The sequence below is a fragment of the Phoxinus phoxinus genome (assembly GCF_949152265.1).
Source record: "Phoxinus phoxinus genome assembly, chromosome: 11".
NCBI lineage: Eukaryota > Metazoa > Chordata > Actinopteri > Cypriniformes > Leuciscidae > Phoxinus > Phoxinus phoxinus.
The window spans coordinates 1,721,983-1,742,249 of NC_136886.1; the positions used below are offsets into that span (position 1 = coordinate 1,721,983).

A 20,267-nucleotide genomic window follows, 5' to 3' on the forward strand; every position below is an offset into this window, starting at 1 on the left:
TTAATTCTGATTTTTTCCCCTCACAATTGTGAGATATAAACTCACGATTCTGAGAGAAAAAAAGTAAGAATTAGTCGCAATTACCTGTGTTATTTCTCTGCTGTGGCTTCCATGCATTCCTCACGCCTGCAGACCGAAGCTCGTCAGGAAGAGAGCGACTGAACATGGAGATTCTGGCATCATTAGTGTTCATTCCCAGAGTGCTTCTAGAAGAAACGGCTTCACGTGAGGACTTTACTGTAGCAGTCTTCAAATAATAAACATGATCAGATAAACGTCATTCAGCGTGAAGTACAGTAACGGGAGGATCTCATGAGACCGCGCAACGACTCGCATCTCACTCCAAAACATAAATCAGATTTCGTTTGAAGAAAAATAAAGCCTGTTTTTAGGAGCGTTAGGTTTTTTTTTTTTACATTGATAAATTATTGACATTCTCATCAACTCAATGCAAAAAAGCCATTAAATGATAATTTTTGTATTTTTTATAAATCATGGTGGTATTCGTTGTCCTGCTTTTTAATTACGCCAATTTTAATAAACTAAAATAATTGTACTACAGTATTTTTATGGCGTTACGGTAATGAGCATCAGATTTGAGAACAATGAAAATTGTTCTTTACCATTTTTATTTATGAAATTCATTCTTAAATAAATGCATTACAAGCAAAATACATTTACTGCAAAATTGGGGGGAAATGAGCTCAAATGTTATGAAAAGAATGTCCCAAAAGTTGTAATAAAAACAGGCTTATATTCTTCATGCAAAATACAGAAATATATATTTTTGCATATCTACATCAAATTTATTTTGGAGGTGAAATGTAAGTTTGACAGGTTTTTGTGAGATTCACAGGAGAAATAAAGTGTGTGTGTGAAGATAATCATGCTGTCGGGGGGGCACTGGTCGTGTAGAGGTGGTGTTTGGCCGCTCAACAGTGAGAAGGTAGTTCCCCGAAGCCCTCGAGCGCAGGTCACCTCCAGCGAGACGGTCACGGGTGGAGGCTCGTCTCCCCGACCTCCAGGAACAGCGAGGTGTAGAACTCGGGCTCGAGCTGTTTGTTACGATAGCGGTTCACGATTTCTGCAATCTTCTGTTTCCGCCGCACGTGTGGAGGACTGTACGAGTCACTCTCCAGACGCTTCCTCCGGCACGCGTTTATCACCGTCTGGCGCACCAGGAATCCTGGAGAGGGCAGACAATGACAATCACAGATTATTTGAATAATAATAATTCATTACATTTATAAAGCGCTTTTCTCGGTTTACATAGAAGGGGGAATCTCCTTAACCAACACCAATGGTGGTTTGACTTTTAAAAAATCTTTTAATCTCTCAATTCTGACTTTTTTTCTCACAATTGCGAGTTTATATATTTATCTTTCTCAGGATTGTAAGATAGAATCTTGTAATTGCGAGAAAAAAAGGCAGAATTGTCAGCTGACTTTTTTAATATATAGCAATTCTGACTTTGTTTATCAGAATTGCGAGACATAAAATCATAATTGTGAGAGAAAAGTCAGAATTGCAAGAAAAAAGTTAGAATTATGAGATATAAACCGAAAAAACCCCGTATATCTTGCAATATTTGCAATCGGAATTGCGAGAAAAAAAGTCTAAATTGTGAGCTGATTTTTTTACTTTATTATTATTATTTTTTACAACTTTTTAATATATCGCAGTTCTGACTTTTTTAAATGAGAATTTGGAGATAATGATTCCCGACTTTAATTTTCTCTCACTCTCGCACACACACACACACACACACACACGCTCTCAAACACACTCACGCACACACTCTCACACACAATCACGCACACACTCACACACACCGCACGCACGCACACTCACACACGCACACTCACACACGCACACGCGCACACACACACACACACACACATACCCAGTGATCTCCTGCTAACCACCATGTTGTCCACTAGAGGAATGACCATGTTGAATTTGCCCATAGCACCGTGGAGTTTGATCCGAAACAAGCCGGTCTTCAGCGGATGGATGAAAACGATGGGAACGTCCTTCTCTGAAGAGCTGGACCTGAGTGAGCACAGGTGAGGTGTATGAGATCATGTCAGGGCCTGAGATCAGTCTGACCTGCGGTGCGTTACCTGGAAGCGCTGCTGTTGACGGCCGTCTCCACGCCGGTGCTCGTCTCCGCCAGTAACTCCGACACTGGGAAGTTCTCTGACAGAAAAGAACACAAGCTTTAATTTGGTAACACTTTACAATAAGGCTCATTAGTTACATTAACTAAGAATGAACTATACTTCTTCAGCATTTATTAATATTAGTTCATGTTAATTTCAACATTTACTAATACATTATTAAAATCAAAGGTTGTATTTGCTAACATTAGTTAATGCAATCTGTGAACTAACATGAACAGCTGTATTTTTATTAACTAACATTAACAAAGATGAATAAATACTGTAACAAATGTACATTTTTAGTTCATGTTAGTTAATATACACTAACTAATTAACCTTATTGTAAAGTGTGACCTTTATTTTTTTGTTTTTAAAAGAACACAAGTAAAACTACATTGAAAAGAATTGGTGTAGGTTTACTTCGAAACAATTAGCACTCAGAAACAATTTAACAAATATAAACAAATAAATTAAATTTTGAATTGGAAAAGCTAATAATCTTAGTTTTATTCACAACTTAGAGTACTTTTTTTTTTTTTTTACAGTGTAGCAATTTATTAATTCCTCATAGACAGGCCCACACACACCCTCTGTGCCTTGTGTGTTTAACTTTACAACACATATTGTACATATATACATGATTTATAGGTTGTTGTTGTATTTTACACCTTAAATTGAAATCAAGGAATTTTAAGTGGAAAACATGTTACCGATGTCATCGTATCGCTCGACCCACACGACCAGCACTTTGGTGTCGGGTCCTAATGGCGGTATCGTTCTTCCGGGCGGCAACTTCTTGCTTTTCACTGTAGGGGACTGACCACAACAAAGACACATTATACACTAACCCTCAAAAGTGTGGAATAATTACGATTTTTTTTTGTGTTTGAAAGAAGTCTCTTATGCTCACCAAGGCTGCATTTATTTGATCTAAAATACAGTAAAAACAGTAATATTGTAAAATATAATTACCGGTACCTATAAAATTTCTATGTGAATATATTTTAAATGTAATCTATTCCTGTGATCAAAGCTGAATTTTCAGTCTTCAGTGTCACATGATCCTTCAGAAATCATTCTACAACATTTGGAAATTTACTAAATATCTTCATGGAACATGATCTTTACTTAATATCCTCATGATTTTTGGCACAAAAGAAAAATGTATAATTTTGACTCATAAAATGTATTGGCCTAGAAAATGGCAACTTTTGTAACACGATGTAACTACAGAAGAGTCAAGGTTTAAACAGGAAAAATATCGAAACTCTTTGGTAATTTTTTTGAGAGAGATGCTAACGGGCTAATCAGATTCAGTGATCTATGCTAAGCTATGCTAAAAGTGCTACCGCCAGACCCGGAGATCGTCTGAATGGATTAGAAAACGGTAAAACTGTGTAAAAAATAAAAATCAGCTACACTGAAGAACACACACAGAAAGTGACACCTTAACACATCTACGATGGAGAACAAATGAAAACACACACACACACACACACACACACAAAAATTATACTTCCGTACAAAAAAATGCTAAACTTTGACAAAGAGTCAGTTTGATTGTTATAATAATGACTTAATAATATCTAAACAAACATAAATGAAAAGCTATTGAATAATCTAGTGACTGTAGTTAAAAATTAATGTTATTTTACTTTTAAAAGTGTTTGTTTTCCAGTAGATGGCAGAAATCATCCACTAAACCAAAGCACATTTTTCATGTTATCACCATGAATGTATCTTTTTTTAAAAAGTCGATTGTACATAAAATTTTGCTATTTTATATATTTAAATTATTACAAATTGAGGCACATAAAAAATAATAATATATGAATCCACTTTATTTTGATAGTCCACTTTAGACATTCTACTAACTATACTGTGACTTTGCAACTACATGTCAACTAACTCTCGTTAGAGATGTGTTACCAAAAATATAAATAAATAAATATAAAAGTGAGTGAAAGTTACATTATCTTCACACTTTACTGTCTGATTATGTAAGCTAGTTAGACAGAAACATGTATATTGTTGCCCTATGTGTAACAGCATAGCAAGCAACATAGCACAAGTGATAAATTAGCCTATTTTATTATTTAGAGCTGAATGATATCTGCACACATGCCTTTATCTTTTGCACGTTCTTCCTTTTCCCCATTTTTCCCTAAATTAGGCTCCTGGTGGCTTACACCTTATAATTACTGTTGTAAATCTGCTTTGAAATGATATGTATTGTGACTTGGTACGGTGATCTTTCTGTAAAATCTAAATATACTATATATTGTTCGAACTTCAATGAAAATGATTGGACTGAAAGACTATCCTAGTAATCAGACTCTGTATGAGCAATACACATTAAATGAGACAAAAAGGGTTTTAAGCGACCCGTCTGATGTACTCTACCGCTCTTATGAACTCTTACCGTCTGGAAGAAGGGACAGAAATCTCAAAAATACTTTTGTACCGGTATCAATTAGACTGCTAATAATAATAATAATTAGTTACATTTATATAGCGCTTTTTCTGAGACCTCAAAGCACTTCTCCTCAACCTCCACCAATGCTGAACATGAATTAGTGAAGTTTATTTATTTTTATGTGTATGATGTGTATATTTTGTGTACTTTTTTAATGTAGGTTTAATCAGGGTTTGGCGAAATTACAAATTTCCCTATCAGGGACAATAAAGTATATTTAATTTCAAAAGCGCTGTACAAATAAATGCGAATTGAATTGATTTAGAAGTTGAGTAACATGACGTAGTGTGTGTGAGAATGGAAGTGAATGAGAAAACAAGATGGATGAAGTTCGCTACCCCATTGCTTGATAACTCCTGACAGACTGATATACTGGCCAGGCTAAACCACTTAAAGAAACAGGCTAATTTTCCAGTTCCCCCAGAGTTAAACAGTTTTACCGTTTTCGAATCCATTCAAGCCGATCTTTGGGTCTGGCGGTAGCACTTTTAGCATAGCTTAGCATAGATCACTGAATCTGATTAGACCGTTAGCATCTCTCTCAAAAAAATGACCAAAGAGTTTCAATATTTTTCCTGCGTAATAATCAAGGAACTGTTCTGCCATACCAGCGGCGCAATGATATTACGCAGCGCCTGAAAATAGTCCCCAGCTCGGTAACTTCCAACGTGACCGGCACTAAGTGTGTAATATCATTGCGCTGCTGGTACGGCAGCAGTTCTTGATTATTACGCAGGAATGAGAGTTCATGGTCTAGAAAATCACAACTTTTCATTTTCCGTCGGTCTTAGTACACGATGTAACTACAGAAGAGTCAAGTTTTAAATAGGAAAAATATCGAAACTCTTGGTCATTTTTTTGAGAGAGATGCTAACGGTCTAATCAGATACAATGATCTATGCTAAGCTATGCTAAAAGTGCTACCGCGAGACCCAGATATCGGCTGAATGGATTTGAAAACGGTAAAACTGTTTAACTCTAGAGGGAACTGGAAAATGAGCTTATTTCCGGAAAAAGTGGACTGTTCCTTTAACCAGTAACGGCCTCATTAGAGAAGCTCAGGTCTGAGGATGAGACGAGAAGTTACCCGTTGCGCGGGTCCCATGTTGTCGGAGTGGTTTGGGAAGAGCTCCAGCGTGAGGTTGGGCTGTTTCAGTAAACTGGGTAACAGCTCCATCTGCGAGTCCGAGTCTGCCGTCGGGAAGCTGTGCTCGGACGACTCCGCTGCGTCACGAGAGAAATCAACATTTATCATTAAATAAATAGCAGTGTAACGATACCCTCATCTCAAGATATCACTAAAACTGAACTCATGATACCATATTATTGCGATACTCCAAGACATATAATAAAAGGTTAACAGAAAATTTACTGTTGATTAAAATGGTAAATTTGGTGTTACATTGTGTGTGTAAATGAATAGACTTGGAATTGGTGCTGGAAACCCAAAGCACAGGACTATAGAGACTCCAGAATAACAATATTCATGATTCTGAAGCTGAACACACAGAATTATTTTAGACGAATACGCTTGATCTCTGTCACTGACTAGACATATTTAAAATAATGTCAGCCACTTTATACTGGTAACATCAGACATCTGGCATTATCAAGACCCACTGCATTATATTCAACATTATATATAGTAGTTGGGTTAACTACACACAATACATATTGTCACTATCCACGATACATACGTTGCATTTTTGTATTGCGATATATTGAGACATGATATATTGTTAAACCCCTATTAATAAATCACTGTTAATTAATTAAACGTGTTGCATTAATGGAGAATGCAATATGCCTTCAATAGTCCTCTGCAGCATGTGACAGAAACGGCTCTTTTTGCCTCAAATGCACGTGTGTGTGTTTAGCTGCAAACATAATCAAACCTAAAAGCGCTTGAACACAGCAACAGTGTAGTGTAGAAACTGAAGTTTACCGGATGAGTCGCTGAGAGACGGTACGACAAAGGCGATTTCTGTCAGAGCGTCTGCGTAGTAAAGCACTCGCTTCTCTCCGTTGAACACACCACCGCCAGTGTCACCCAGAGTCACTGAATCATCTGCACACACACACACACACACACACACACACACACACGACACATCATCTACTGCTACATTATGAGCATCACTGTGATCCAAGTCATTTAGTGTTTTATCTTTATATTATACATTTTTATTTATAGGCGGATTTCATGGCACTCAAGGACACCTTACAAAATCCATAAAAGCAATGACATTAAACAATAAAACCGGTACAGCAACAAACATTAAATCACATGAAAGTTTGCCTAAACAGTTTTAAGATGAGATTTAAAGACTGAAAGACTAGAACTGTTGGGAAGTGAGTTCCATAAATGGAGAGGCGCATAATCAAAAGCTCGTGACCTCATGGAATATATAATTATATTTGGAATATTTATTATATGTGACCCTGGACCACAAAACCAGTCACATGGGTCAATTTTTTTAAATTGAGATTTATACATCATATGAAAGCTGAATAAATAATCTCTCCATTGATGTGTGGTTTGTTAGGATAGGACAATATTTGGTCGAGACACAACTATTGAAAATCTGGAATCTGAGGAGCAAAAAAATGTAAACATTGAGAAAATCTCCTTTAAAGTTGTGCATTTATGTTCACGATTGTGCTGCATTCACTCACAAAAATACATGTTTTATATATTTACGGTAGGACATTTACTAAATATCTTCATGGAACATGATCTTAATATCCTCATGATTTTTGGCATAAAAGAAAAATGTATAATTTTGACCCGTATAATGTATAGTTGCTATTGCCACAGATATACCCGTGCGGCTCCAGACTGGGTTTGAGGTCCAGGGTCAAATATTATTACTACATTAAAGGCTACGTTCAGACTGTCAGTCCAAATCTGATTTTTCTGCATATCCGATCAGAATTAGCTAGCGTGAACAGCACAAAAAAAAATCCTTTTTTTACAAATCCGTTTGAAGCTACATCTATAAGCGGTTTGAAATCCCATTCAAATCGCATTTCTGGAAATCCGTTTCAGTCTTGACTGATCTGATCGGATTTCACGTGGTTTATGTGACTTTCTCACGCCACGTAAAAAGTAAACGTCAGACGTTGTTATAGGACACATGCTGAAAGTCTGTGCAGAAACAATGCTGTGTTGTTGCAAAGTTCCAGACGAGCAGAAAATTACAAGGGAGACATGTTTTATAAATATATATATATATTTTAAAAATGTTTTTAATGAAGACATCTCTATTGCAAACCCCTCCATGTTGCGGTTGTTGTTGTTTTTGGCGTATTCCTACCAACGCAACGTCATTGCCATAGAAAACAATGTAGATCGAAAGAGACACAAACTGGATCTGAACTGTTGCGATATACAGTGTGGATGTCAATCATTTTAGATTCCAATCGGATACACAAAAAATTGGATTTGGACTGACAGTGTGAACGTAGCCATACTCTGATCATGAGAAGATGCTGTGTGTGTGTGTGTGTGTGTGTGTGTGTGTGTGTGTGTGTGTGTGTGTGTGTGTGTGTACCTGGTGTTTCAGCACCGTTGGATGTGTTGATGGTCCAGCTGGTAAACACACTGCCCGTCCACCCCGGATGTTGCCCGACCTCCACCGGCCATCCCAGAGACAACAGCAGCTCCAGAAAGTGTGGCTGCACGTTTGCTGACGACTCCACGTTCCTCAAGATCTACACACACACACCAGCTCATTAAAGGGGTCATGGGGTGCAAAATTTGCATATAAATTTGTCTTTATCATGTATTTTTTTAAACTTGAGAAAATTAAATACACGTGGAGAGGATGTACAGTCAAATTTTTCCATAAATGGCAACCCTTTATTTCCTATTTCACTAATTTAGTGGTACTACCCAATTGAATGTGTGCCTGTTATTGTTGTACTGTTTGTTTTGCATAAATAACCAGTAATATGTGTGTTGGTCGTGGTGAGCTGAGTGGGGGAGTGGGTGGGTGGTGGTGGTGGTGGTGGGGGGGGGGGGGGGGTGTTCATTGTTTATTACACGGTACTCTGTGATCTAATTTAATTATGTTCTCTCAAATTCTTATCAGTGTTTTTGATTCATTTTTATTTTATTTTATTTTTATGTGTGTATATTTGTCTGTGTACATATGCATATGTTTAAAAAAAAAGGAGGGAAAAAAGAAGGATAAATTGTATCTGTGAATGGAAATATTGTATTTTCTTTCTTCTCTCAATAAAAAAAACAAAACAAAACGTGTCTTTGAAATGTGTTTTTTTTATCTTTAAAAAACCTAAACACTCTCAATAATCAAGCCGTTTGGATTTTCTGAGCAATCTGATGTCATATTGCTCATGCTCCGCCCACGACCACTGACGGACTGTCCCGTATTAGCATATTTCTTCCCTTTAGTCCTTTATGTATACTGTCCACCAAGGCATCACTTTACATGTCTTTAGCAGCTCATTATCTTTTAAAGAAACGGGTCGCTGTGAACAGCTGTTTTTGAGGAGATAAAAGGCTGTTGTTTTACACAAGCATTGAGGAATTTTAACCAAAGTATGTTACAAACTTTACAAGAAGACCCTAATCATACCAACTTGTGGAAAATGGGCATCCGATGACCTCTTTAATATTCTATTAGCTGTACAACACAACTGATGACTGCACACAGTTTCACAGCAGGACGTGTGTGAGGTTTCACCTCTTGACTGCTCTTCTGTCCAGCTCTCATGTAGAAGATAAACACGGTGTCACACGGCCGGGACGGTAACAGGTCCAGGTATCCGATGTCATCGAAAAAGCCCGACACAGACGAGTCGAGAGCGATGAGGTGAGGAGGCAGTCGACTGTTTCCAGGCTCCTGGGACACACACACACACACACACATTAGAGCAGTCCAGCTACCTGAAGACTTCTATCTCCTGGCTGAAAAACTGCTAATTAGTAGGGATGCACCGAATCCAGGATTCGGTTTCGGATTCGGCCGAATACTGGGTTTTTTAAAGGGCCGAACCGAACCCTAGGCTTGCAATACACACGCGCTACGATGGTCGACGTCACGCTGCCGTTGATTACGGGAAAGTGTCAACGTAGTGTAACGCGTTGTGTTAGGAAGTAAAATAGGGATACTGGTAGCTCACAGCTAAAGTTATAGCAGAGGCCAGACATAGCATGGAGGCGATTGGCATCTTACAACTCGCACTTTATTCCCCAATCGAACTCATGTAACTGTCTGTCACACGTACTACCATCCACAGCGTTACTTAAAGGAGAACTCCGGTCAATTTTAACATTGAGCTCATTTTTTAGTAAATTTGGAGTGCTGTCAATACAGAGAACAACGACAAAAATCGGTGTTGCCTACACCGTGTTATCCTCTTTTTAAAATTTGCACCGTTGACTTCAAAGGGGCAAATTTTAAACCTGCTTTTATTTCTCTTATCATCTTTGATGTGTCATTACAAGTGCCCAGCCATGTGAGTGATTCCTTCAGAGTGAACACGAGTGAATCTGACAGCAGTAGATGTGAAAGATATTCATAAAAATTATGTTATTAGAAAGAAATTTTTGTCGTTGTTCTCTGTATTTACAGCACTCCAAATTTACAAAAAAATGAGCTCAATGTTAAAATTGACCAGAGTTCTCCTTTAATAAACTAAAATAAAAATGAGCATCAAACAGAAATAACCCGCATACATGGGGTATCGAGGCGCATACAATACAATACAGACGGCAGACAGTTCAACAGTAGCGCGCAGCTCTTATTTATGTATTACTTATTTTATGTGCTCTTATCTGTTTGGCAGTACTTTCAGTCAAAAGAAGGCAATTCAACTCGAGCTACATGTTCAATTTGCAATGAAGATTTGTCTCGTGGTGGCAAGGACCCTAAACAATATACAACACCGCTGTTAAAATGCATAATGTTGATTATTCTTTTTCTTTTTTACAGTTAAAATTAAATTAAATGAAAAACTGTGTTAATGGACTGAGGATGGGAGTAGAATTCGGTATTCGGTTTCGGATTCGGCAGAATCTTAACCAGTGGATTCAGTATTCGGTCTAACCCAAAAAATCTGGATTCGGTGCATCCCTACTAATTAGCAAACCCAGGTGATTGGAACAAAATACTGAGGAGGACTTTTACTTTCTGTTTTAGTTAACTACACTAACTTGTGCATTCTCATACCTTGAGCGCCTCTAGTGACAGAAAGCCGAAGTGCGAGAGGAAGAGGCGGGCGGTCTGAAACTCTTGAGCGGGAGCTGGTGGTTTGCAGTCGGTCAGCGGGTCTGGGAAGGACTTATTCCTCCACAAGTCCTCTGTGTTGTGCTCCAGTTTGGTCTCGTAATCGATCTGCTTCCCCATCACGGCTCGCAGCTTATCGTGCTGCTGCTCCAACTGAAACACACACACACACGATAAGACTATTGTGAGTGCAACTTTCTGATAAACACACACAAAATATTACAAATTATTTAGATTTTAAGTATGCATTTTTAAAAATGCTTCTTTTCATGCAGCCAAACCCACCCGTCACGAAGAAGAAAGCAAGCCAAAAAATATTTAAATGTTTCAAACAGCCATTCAGATATTTGTATTCACTATTGTGTTTATCACAGCACCGCATACTTAAAGATACACTATGTAACTTTTTTTGATCAAGATTAACACAATTTCAATACGGAGTCAATAAAATCCGTCTTACAAAACTTTTTTTGTTTTGTTTCCGGATTCATGATGTTAAGGCGAGACAAAAACATTGTTTTTTTTTTTACTGGTCAATTTTGAGATTTTGGGATATTTGTCTTCAATAACATGTCTTCTTTCAGACTTGTGGTGAAAAAAAGTCTGAAATACACATTAGGTCTTTATTTTACTACACTGTGTTTGCGTCTGTAGATTTCTCATAAATTCAACAAAAGTTGTCGTTCTGAATCATCATGATCCGCGATCTCTGTCTGCACCGTCATCACACACACCGTTAGAAAGCTCTCTCTCTCCTGTACAATGCTGTCGGATCCAAATATGGTAATTTCCTTTTTATCAGCAACCAATCGTGAAAGTAAAAGGGCTGAATGCGCAATCTCATTGGCTGATGATAAATCTTTAAAGCCGTTTTCTCAAAATGACTTTTCTCTCATTCTCCAAGTCCGAAATCTCCACTTCAGTCGCACCGATATACACCAAACCTTCCAGTCTTGTGCCTAGTTATATTATGAAGACATTTACTGAGGGACTTGTAAATATATTATTCCTAGCCTGATTTATATAACATTTTATTCCAAAAAACATGGCAAATAATTTTTTAAAGGCTATTGACAGTATATTCTGATTTACAGGATAACAAAAGTAGATATCCATAAATCCCTCTGTAATTTTTTTCCCATCTAATATGTGAACATTGGCTTTATCCCATACTCAGAATTAGTTTAAAAAAAAATATATATACACCGGAATGCAAATTAGCGCATATTTAATGAGATATTGCCTAATTTGCATATTTAAACATTAAATAACAGAATCTGTGTATATCTGCTAGTTAAAAATGTTACCCTATTCACCTGTAGTGTCTTGCCTTAAGACTATTATAAATTGTACAACATGCGTGGCTGTGAGGTTTCCACATATATTGTAAAGTGTGTAATGCTAAAGATAACAGTTCTGAGGCTTTTATACCTCCTTATCCACAATGTCATGGAGATCCGGGATGCTCAGGTCGGCTTTCACAAACGGAATCTTATCCACTTCCTCTGGGAACGGTCTGTGCTTGACGTTAAACCGAATCCCGACATCGTTTTTGGGCGTGGGTCGGCTTTCAGGAACAAACACTTGCTGTAGGAGAGATGGACATATAAAGAGACAGTATAAGCATAACACAGCTCACAATTATTACCAAATACTAAATCTGAGAAGCCACATTCTCTCAAAGGACATTTTAATAGAGACCATTAGTGCTATGAAGTGAATGTGAAACTTGTGAAAGTTGTTTGCTTCTGATTGGCTACTAAAAGCAGATCTCTGCCCTGATTGGTGGTTGATGTTGCGTCTTACCTTCTGATTGGCTCTTGCGCCTCGAGGCTGATGGAAGAGCTGCATTGTCCATGCGTGTCGACCGGACATGCCTCTGATTAACATGGTGACTGACGGGCAGGGGTCTGCGGACACGTGCACACACACATTAACAGGAAATAAGTTCTCTGAATCAACATGCACAAATGCTACATTTTCTAAATGTCATAATCATGTGTTAACAAACAAGTATTCATTACTTCAATTGTTTCTGCATTAAATGAGTACAGTTTTAGCTAACTGTGATTTTGTATATGTACATTTCTGAAATATATAACTTATGCCTGGTTCAGATGACACGATTTTAGCCCGATCCGTGTGACGCAGGGTGTCGTGGGGATTCGTAAACGACAACGGGCGTCGGGACGCAAGATTCGATCGTTTCATCTCGTATAGTGTGTGTCATAGTGGACGACAACCGACGACGACGAGTCTGAGATGCTTCACGACATCACCATAAAACTAGTAGGTTTAATTTTTTTTCGGTCCTCCACGACGGGTTCCATCAAGAGTGACTGAGTGAGTGTGTGCGTGTGCGAGTGTGTGTGTGCGAGAGTGAGTGAGTGAGTGCGCAAGTGAGTGTGTGTGTGTGCGAGAGTGAGTGAAAGTGTGTGTGTGTGTGTGCGAGAGTGAGTGAGTGAGTGCGCAAGTGAGTGTGTGTGTGTGCGAGAGTGAGTGAGAGTGTGTGTGTGCTTGCGCGCGTGTGAGTGAGTGAGTGAGAGTGTGTGCACGAGTGACTGTGTGCGTGGTGTGTTTGTGTGAGTGAGTGAACGAGAGTGTGTGTGTGTGTGCTCAAGTGATTGAGTGAGTGAGAGAGTGAGTGTGTGTGTGCGCGAGAGTGTGTGCACGAGTGACTGTGTGCGTGGTGTGTTTGTGTGAGTGAGTGAGAGTGTGTGTGTGTGTGTGCGCGAGAGTGTGTGCACGAGTGACTGTGCGTGGTGTGTTTGTGTGAGTGAGTGAACGAGAGTGTGTGTGTGTGTGCTCAAGTGATTGAGTGAGTGAGAGAGTGAGTGTGTGTGTGTGTGCTCAAGTGATTGAGTGAGTGAGAGAGTGAGTGTGTGTGTGCGCGCGCGAGTGAGTGCGTGCGTGCGTTTGTGTGAGTGAGTGAGCGAGAGAGTGTGTTTGTGTGCGTGCGAGTAAGTGAGTGAGAGAGAGTGAGTGTGTGTGCGACTGTGCGTGCGAGTGTGTGTGCGTGCGTGCGAGTGTGTGTGTGCGTGCCTACATACGTTTGTGCGAGTGAGTGAGCGAGAGAGAGTGTGTGAGCGAGAGAGAGTGTGTGTGTGAGAGAGAGTGCGTGCATGCGAGTGAGAGAGTGTGTGTGCGCAAGTAAGTGACCGAGAGAGAGTGAGTGGGTGCGTGCGTTTGTGTGAGTTAGTGAGCGAGAGTGAGTGTGTGTGTGTGTATGCGTTTGTGTGTGTGAGAGAGTGAGTGCGTGAGTGAGTGAGCGAGCGAGAGTGTGTGTGTGTGAGAGTGAGTGAATGTGTGTGTATGCGAGACGGCAAGCAATGACTGGTCGGAAAGCAACGTGTAGTCTGACGTGTTTCTTGTCCACGACACGACAAGATTTTAGGAGTCAAAATCACGTAATCTTACACAGCGACTATCATAATCGTGTAATCAGAACCAGGCATTAGACCGTAAACCTCTGATAACAGATCACTCTAAACTGTAACATGGACTCGTGCACTTTCTGTAAAGCTGCTTTGAAATGTGTATTGTGAAATGCGCTACACAAATAATCGTGTAATCAGAGCCGTTCTGCACCGGAGGAATGAAAGATGAAGGGTGTTTTTCTCACTCTGTTCGTTTCCCAGCGGCTGCTCCAGCATGGCGAGGATGACGGAGTTATCCAGGACGAAGTATCTGAAGTTACTGTGAGACGTGGAGGTGAGTCGGGAGTATTTGATCAGCGTGTCCTCGTTCAAGAGACTGCAGGGAGAGGCGGGGCCACTGGGAGACGGGAACGCTCCCAACACCTGCATTATACTGGAACACACAGCAACACAAATATCAAGGCCTTGTCCACACTAATACACTTTCGTTTGAAAATGCACCTTTTGCTCTCCGTTTCGGGCTTCCGTTCACACTGAGACTGCGTTTTTATTAAAGGGTAACTCAACCCCTGGTCAGAGCCTGACTCCATCCACTGGCAATATTTAAAAAATGCTGGAAAAGTGGGCAGAGCCCAGCGGATGGGAGGCGTGCACCTGAGGTCTCATCCACACTAATGCGTTTTAGTTTAGAAACGGAGAATTAAAAACGAATACGATCTCCGTCCACACTAGCGGTTTAGCTGCGTATTAGAATTGATCTCCGTCCACATTAAAACGACTGAAAACGCGGATCATGTGACCATTCACCAACACCGGGCATACACGTGCCGGTGTAAAACAGGCGTATGTAGGCGGTTATAAGATTGTAAAATGCAGAATTTACTTGCACAACAGCTGCTAGCAAAGACATCAACGTCAGTAACGCTTGTAATTCGTTATCCATGTTGCAGTCACGAACGTTACGTAGTCCAGGCTGGTTTTGTATGTTTTCTTCCCGGGGACGGGTCATGTGATGGGTGTCTGACGAATCAGGGAAGGATACGCCATGACTGATGACACCCAATCATAGAGCCGAGCGTGAGCCTCTGCGTCAGCGTTTCTAAAGTCCTCCGTTCTGACAGTCTTCACTAAAACGCCCTCCGGAGATTCAAAACGCAAAACGGGGTCGGAGCGTTTCTAAACTTCTCCGTTTTAGGTCTTTGTTTTTGCCGTTGTAGTCTGGACGGGAGGTGCAAACGTAGCAAAAGTTTTCTAAACGAAAACGCAGTAGTGTGGATGGGGCCTGAGACACATCTCTCTGTAGCCAAGGGGCGTGGTGAGCTGGTACCTGCTTACGTCACACAGTACCACAACATCCAATAGGAAAATTTCACTGCAGTAGCCACTGTTCAACCTGAAGAGGGCAGCACTCAGACACTTTTACACCATTTATTGTAGAATTAAAACACTTTATACCCAAATATCAACAAATTTACTTGAATCAATGAACAGCATTAATAAAGCCCCAGTCTTACAGATCATTAACATAAAAACCCTTTAAGGAAAACAAAGCTTTTTGAGAACACTCTCCAAAGTGGATAAATTTGTAAACGCTGTGTCCGTGTGGTGAACACGATGATTAACGATGATGTAAGTTTAGTCATGTGACGCATATTGTACCAATAGATATAGATGTTTATTCCGGTATTGTGCCTGTTATGTGCGGTTCACTTTCACACTGTAGCTAAAGATATGTTACTTCACACACTCTTCATTATCACAGTCCTCCAAACATGACAGAAAATTCACTAGCATTTGCTAAACATGAGCAGTCGCGCTTCAGACAGAACATATAATGGCGAGTGAGAGCGACCTGGACGATCAGGGAATGCTCAGATATTTTGCTGAATAAAATGATCCTGCCAGAAGAATTGCGCAATGACTTTATTATTTATTTTCCCGTCTGTATCATCTCAGTGAGCTTCTGTGAGGGTTTACGCATGCGCTGTAAAGGTGAATTTAGCATTTTCAGGCGTTTTTCTAAAGTTTGTCATCCGCACTGAAACGTCGGAAAACGCGAGTGTGGACGGAGAGCGTTTTAAACGAAAACGCCGTTTTCAAATGTATCCGGATCAACCCTCTGGGGTCTGAGGTGTTTTCTGGGCCCTGGAGGCGTTCTGACATCCGCTGACATTTGTATTTCTGTTGTGATATTTTCATGGCTAAAGTCTGATTACAATGTATTCAGCACAAACTCTACAATAATATGTCAGCAGCATGTATGTAAAAGTTTGTAGTTTTGAGATAATGACATTTATGCATGGTTTGTAAAAAAAAAAAAAAAAAAAAAAAAAGTGTCACTGAAATAAGGCCATGAAACCCATACTGATTATTTCTATACAAGACTTTTGAAAATTGTATCATGTAGCCTGGAATATTGGCTTCAAAACTATATGAACATCATCCTGCATACTCATTCAGATTAAATTAGCCCAAGACAGACGTACATATCGTAGGAGAGGACTCAATGGGTGTGTGTATGAAAGACGCTCACCATGATAGCGTGGCCTCTGCAGCGTCTTTGACCCTCATAGACGCCGGGTTGTGCTCTTTGTCTCCTTTGTACTTCACTTCTTGTTCGCCGGTTTTGGACTTGCTGCCCGAGATGCCAAGCTCCACAATTTCCAACACCTCGATCAGACAATCCTTGAGTAACACAAGAGTATAACATATTCAATCTGACAGCTAAAAAACATTAACAACTCTAGATGAAATTCAATTAACATCTTGATATTTATGCATTTTCTCTACAATGTATTACAATTATTATTATTTTTCTATAAAAGAAATCGTTGTTTATGGAACTGCTGTTCTCCATACTTTTCAGTATTTTTTCATATTATTTTTATGTATATGCACCAATATAAAAGTATGATATAGCATTCAAAACTTTGGTGTCAGTAAGAATTTTTTAAAAGAAATTTACACTTTTATTCAGCAAGGACCCTTTAAAATTAATCAAAAGTGACAAAGACATTTATAAAAGATTCTATTTCAAATAAATGCTGTTCTTTAGAACTTTCTATTCATCAAATAATCTTGAAAAAGAAAATATATCTGAGTTTCCACAGAACTATGAAGCTGTTTTCAACATCGATAAGAATCAGAAATATATTTACATAGACAAGTTAATAAAAAATTGTTTTACTGACCCCAAACTTTTAAACGTTTCTGTATATAGTATAATAAAAAGCAATATTTACATATATATATATATATAAAGTATAGTATACATATGTTAATGTCAAAATTTAAAATCTGTAAAACTCCTTTTTTAGAAGATGAGGTATATTAATAATTGAAGCGCCGAAGTGATTCGTGGAACTGAATCAACCTTATCAAATCTATCACCTTTTTAAATAGGTTTCAATTAGAGGCGTCTCAAAATCTGAAATATATAACTTTCCAAAAAACATCAATGGAAAGCTTATTTATTCCGCTTCCAGGTGATGTATAAATCTCAATTTAAAAAAATATTGACCCATGTGACTGGTTTTGTGGTCCAGGGTCACATTTGTCATTGAACTAGATGAGATTTGGACATAAACAGGAAGTTTAAGATAGAGAAGTGGCTTGTTTGACTGCTTTGTTTTTGCTTCTGGTACTCCAGTTTCAGGCTTTACGACCTCTGACCAGTTGAAGTTGAGGTTTGACCGGCCGTACCTTCTCGTTGAGCATTTCGGGGTGTTCGGTGAGCCACACACACAGGCAGTGGAAGGCGGCGACGATCATGGAGTGCAGGTCTCGGGAGTGCAGCGGAGCGGGGCGACTGCACTGATACACGATGTAACTGCACACAGAGCTGACCGCACGCTTGCGATCAGACGAGTCCACGCTCACCTTCACCTGTGCGCACAACAAACACACATTTCACTCAGTTTGTACATGAACGGTTTAAAAGTACGATCACTTCTGCTCCCCAAGACTGTATTTATCTGATTAAAAATGCACTAAAAACTAATATTGTGATTAAACATTGCAAAAATTCCTGTGATCAAAGCTGAATTTTCAACACCATCCAGTCTTCAGTGTCACATGATCCTTCAGAAATCATTCTAATATGATGATTTGCTGCTCAAGAAACATTTCTGATCATTATCAATGTTGAAAACAGCTTTAGATATGTGTGGAAACCGTGATAAAAAAAAAAAATCTTCAACGATCTTTGAATAGAAAGTTCTAAGGAACAGCATTTATCTGAAGTAGAAATGTTTTATAACACTATGAATGTATTTTATGTCACTTTTAACCAATTTAGTACATCCTTGCTGAATAAAAGTATTAATTTAGTTAATTTTTGTAACTTTTGAATGATAGTGTATCACGGTTTCTACAGTAGCTCAGAAATGTTTCTTGAGCATCAAATCATCAGATCATCATGATTTCTGAAGGATCATGTGACACTGAAGACTGGAGTAATGATGCTGAAAAATCAGATTTGATCACAGGAATAAATTACACTTGACTATATATTCACATAGAAAACAGCTTTTTTAAGATTGTAATAAAATGGAAGAATTTGTACTGTTTTTTTATATGATCAAATAAATGCAGCCTTGGTGAGGAGGATAAGAACCTTATTTCAAAAACTTTAAAAATCATAATTATTACAAACTGACTGGTAGTGTATATATAAAAAGACCCACTGGCTATTACCATTTACTGTATCATAATCTTTATTTGTAGAGTACAACAAAATTATATGATTAATCGCGATTAATCGAATCCAAAATAAAAGTTTGTGTTTACATAATATATGTGTGTGTGTTGTGTATAATTATTTTGTATATATAAATACACACACATGCATGTGTACATATTTGAGAAATATTTGCATTTATATACTGCATATATATTTTTTATATGATTTAGATTATAAATAAATAGAACAATTTTATATATAAATAAAAAATTTTTCTTAAATATATACATGCATGTGTGTGTATTTATATATACAAAATAATTATACACACCACACATATATTATGTAAACACAAACTTGTATTTTGATTTCGATTAATCACGATTAATCGTTTTCAATGTGCAAAAAAATAAACCATTTCTACTATGTAACAAATTTTACACAATAAGTGATACACAGATAGATATAAATGTAGAGATGAACTGTCAGCGTACCTTGGCGAGGCCGGCCAGCAGCTCGAGGGCGGCCAGAGAGATGCTCATGTCGAGTCTCCACTGGGAGTTGAGTCTCTGCGTGAGCAAGTGAATGCTTCGGATCAGCAGCCCGGCCGCCGTGTCTGTGTGGAGAGCTGGGATATAACACACAGCACGCCACAGACAGCGGGTTAGTAACACACACGTGCACAAAACGCAAGCCAGGCACTGAGACATGTGACGGCAACGATGAACCATACACATGAACACAGATGAGCACAAGAACAAGTTATCGCTCGCTAGTTACAGACAATGATGGTCATCTAGTCCAGCCAAATCATAAGCCGCGTTAGGCGTCGTTTGACGTCATGCTTTGAAAATAAATAAAAAGCATTCATTGTACAAAACAAACCTGGTTAAAGATGTTCGACAGATCAACAGCTTTGGGTTTAAAGAAATATCTGTTGCATTTTAAAATGCACGTGTTTGACGGACACCATGCAACTTCTACAAACATGCAGAGATGCATTACTTCGCATTCCTGGGATGCACTTTACGAATGCTTTAAAGAGGACCAATTCTGCTTTTTTCCATGGTTATCTTTCTTTAGTGTGTAATTTGTTTGAGCACAAAGTAATTCTCTATCCACATTATTCCTGCGGCCCATGGCGCTTTGCGGGAATTGTGGGTGTAACTTTCGTTAAGCTGTAAACAACCAGTGAAAAGGCTCGCCCTATGAACGCAATATGTTAAGAAAGTGTCACAATGAGACGACGTTAATCTACTCACCGTTCAAACATCGAACATTAAAAAGAAATTTAAAAGTGTAAAAGCATCAACAAGG

At 38.8% G+C, this 20,267-nt stretch overlaps 1 protein-coding gene across 3 annotated transcripts in view; it reads right to left on the reverse strand.

The window, feature by feature from the left end:
* ralgapb (Ral GTPase activating protein non-catalytic subunit beta) overlaps positions 1-20,267 on the reverse strand; it is a 55,644-nt gene that overhangs the window by 1,489 nt on the left and 33,888 nt on the right. For 2 of the 3 annotated variants that reach the window (XM_079627717.1, XM_079627718.1), the window contains exons 16-30: positions 19,445-19,578; positions 17,972-18,154; positions 16,803-16,954; positions 14,515-14,702; positions 12,699-12,802; positions 12,324-12,479; positions 10,836-11,045; positions 9,348-9,506; positions 8,193-8,352; positions 6,584-6,706; positions 5,726-5,862; positions 2,873-2,978; positions 2,124-2,199; positions 1,904-2,052; positions 1-1,186 (exon numbers count right to left, since the gene is read on the reverse strand). The exon at positions 1-1,186 is cut by the window's left edge and continues 1,489 nt beyond it. In XM_079627717.1, the coding sequence (XP_079483843.1) occupies positions 993-1,186; positions 1,904-2,052; positions 2,124-2,199; positions 2,873-2,978; positions 5,726-5,862; positions 6,584-6,706; positions 8,193-8,352; positions 9,348-9,506; positions 10,836-11,045; positions 12,324-12,479; positions 12,699-12,802; positions 14,515-14,702; positions 16,803-16,954; positions 17,972-18,154; positions 19,445-19,578 (2,231 nt within the window). In that variant the 3' untranslated portion in view covers positions 1-992. The remainder of the gene's footprint in view (positions 1,187-1,903; positions 2,053-2,123; positions 2,200-2,872; positions 2,979-5,725; positions 5,863-6,583; positions 6,707-8,192; positions 8,353-9,347; positions 9,507-10,835; positions 11,046-12,323; positions 12,480-12,698; positions 12,803-14,514; positions 14,703-16,802; positions 16,955-17,971; positions 18,155-19,444; positions 19,579-20,267) is intronic. The other variant, XM_079627719.1, reaches the window with a different exon arrangement.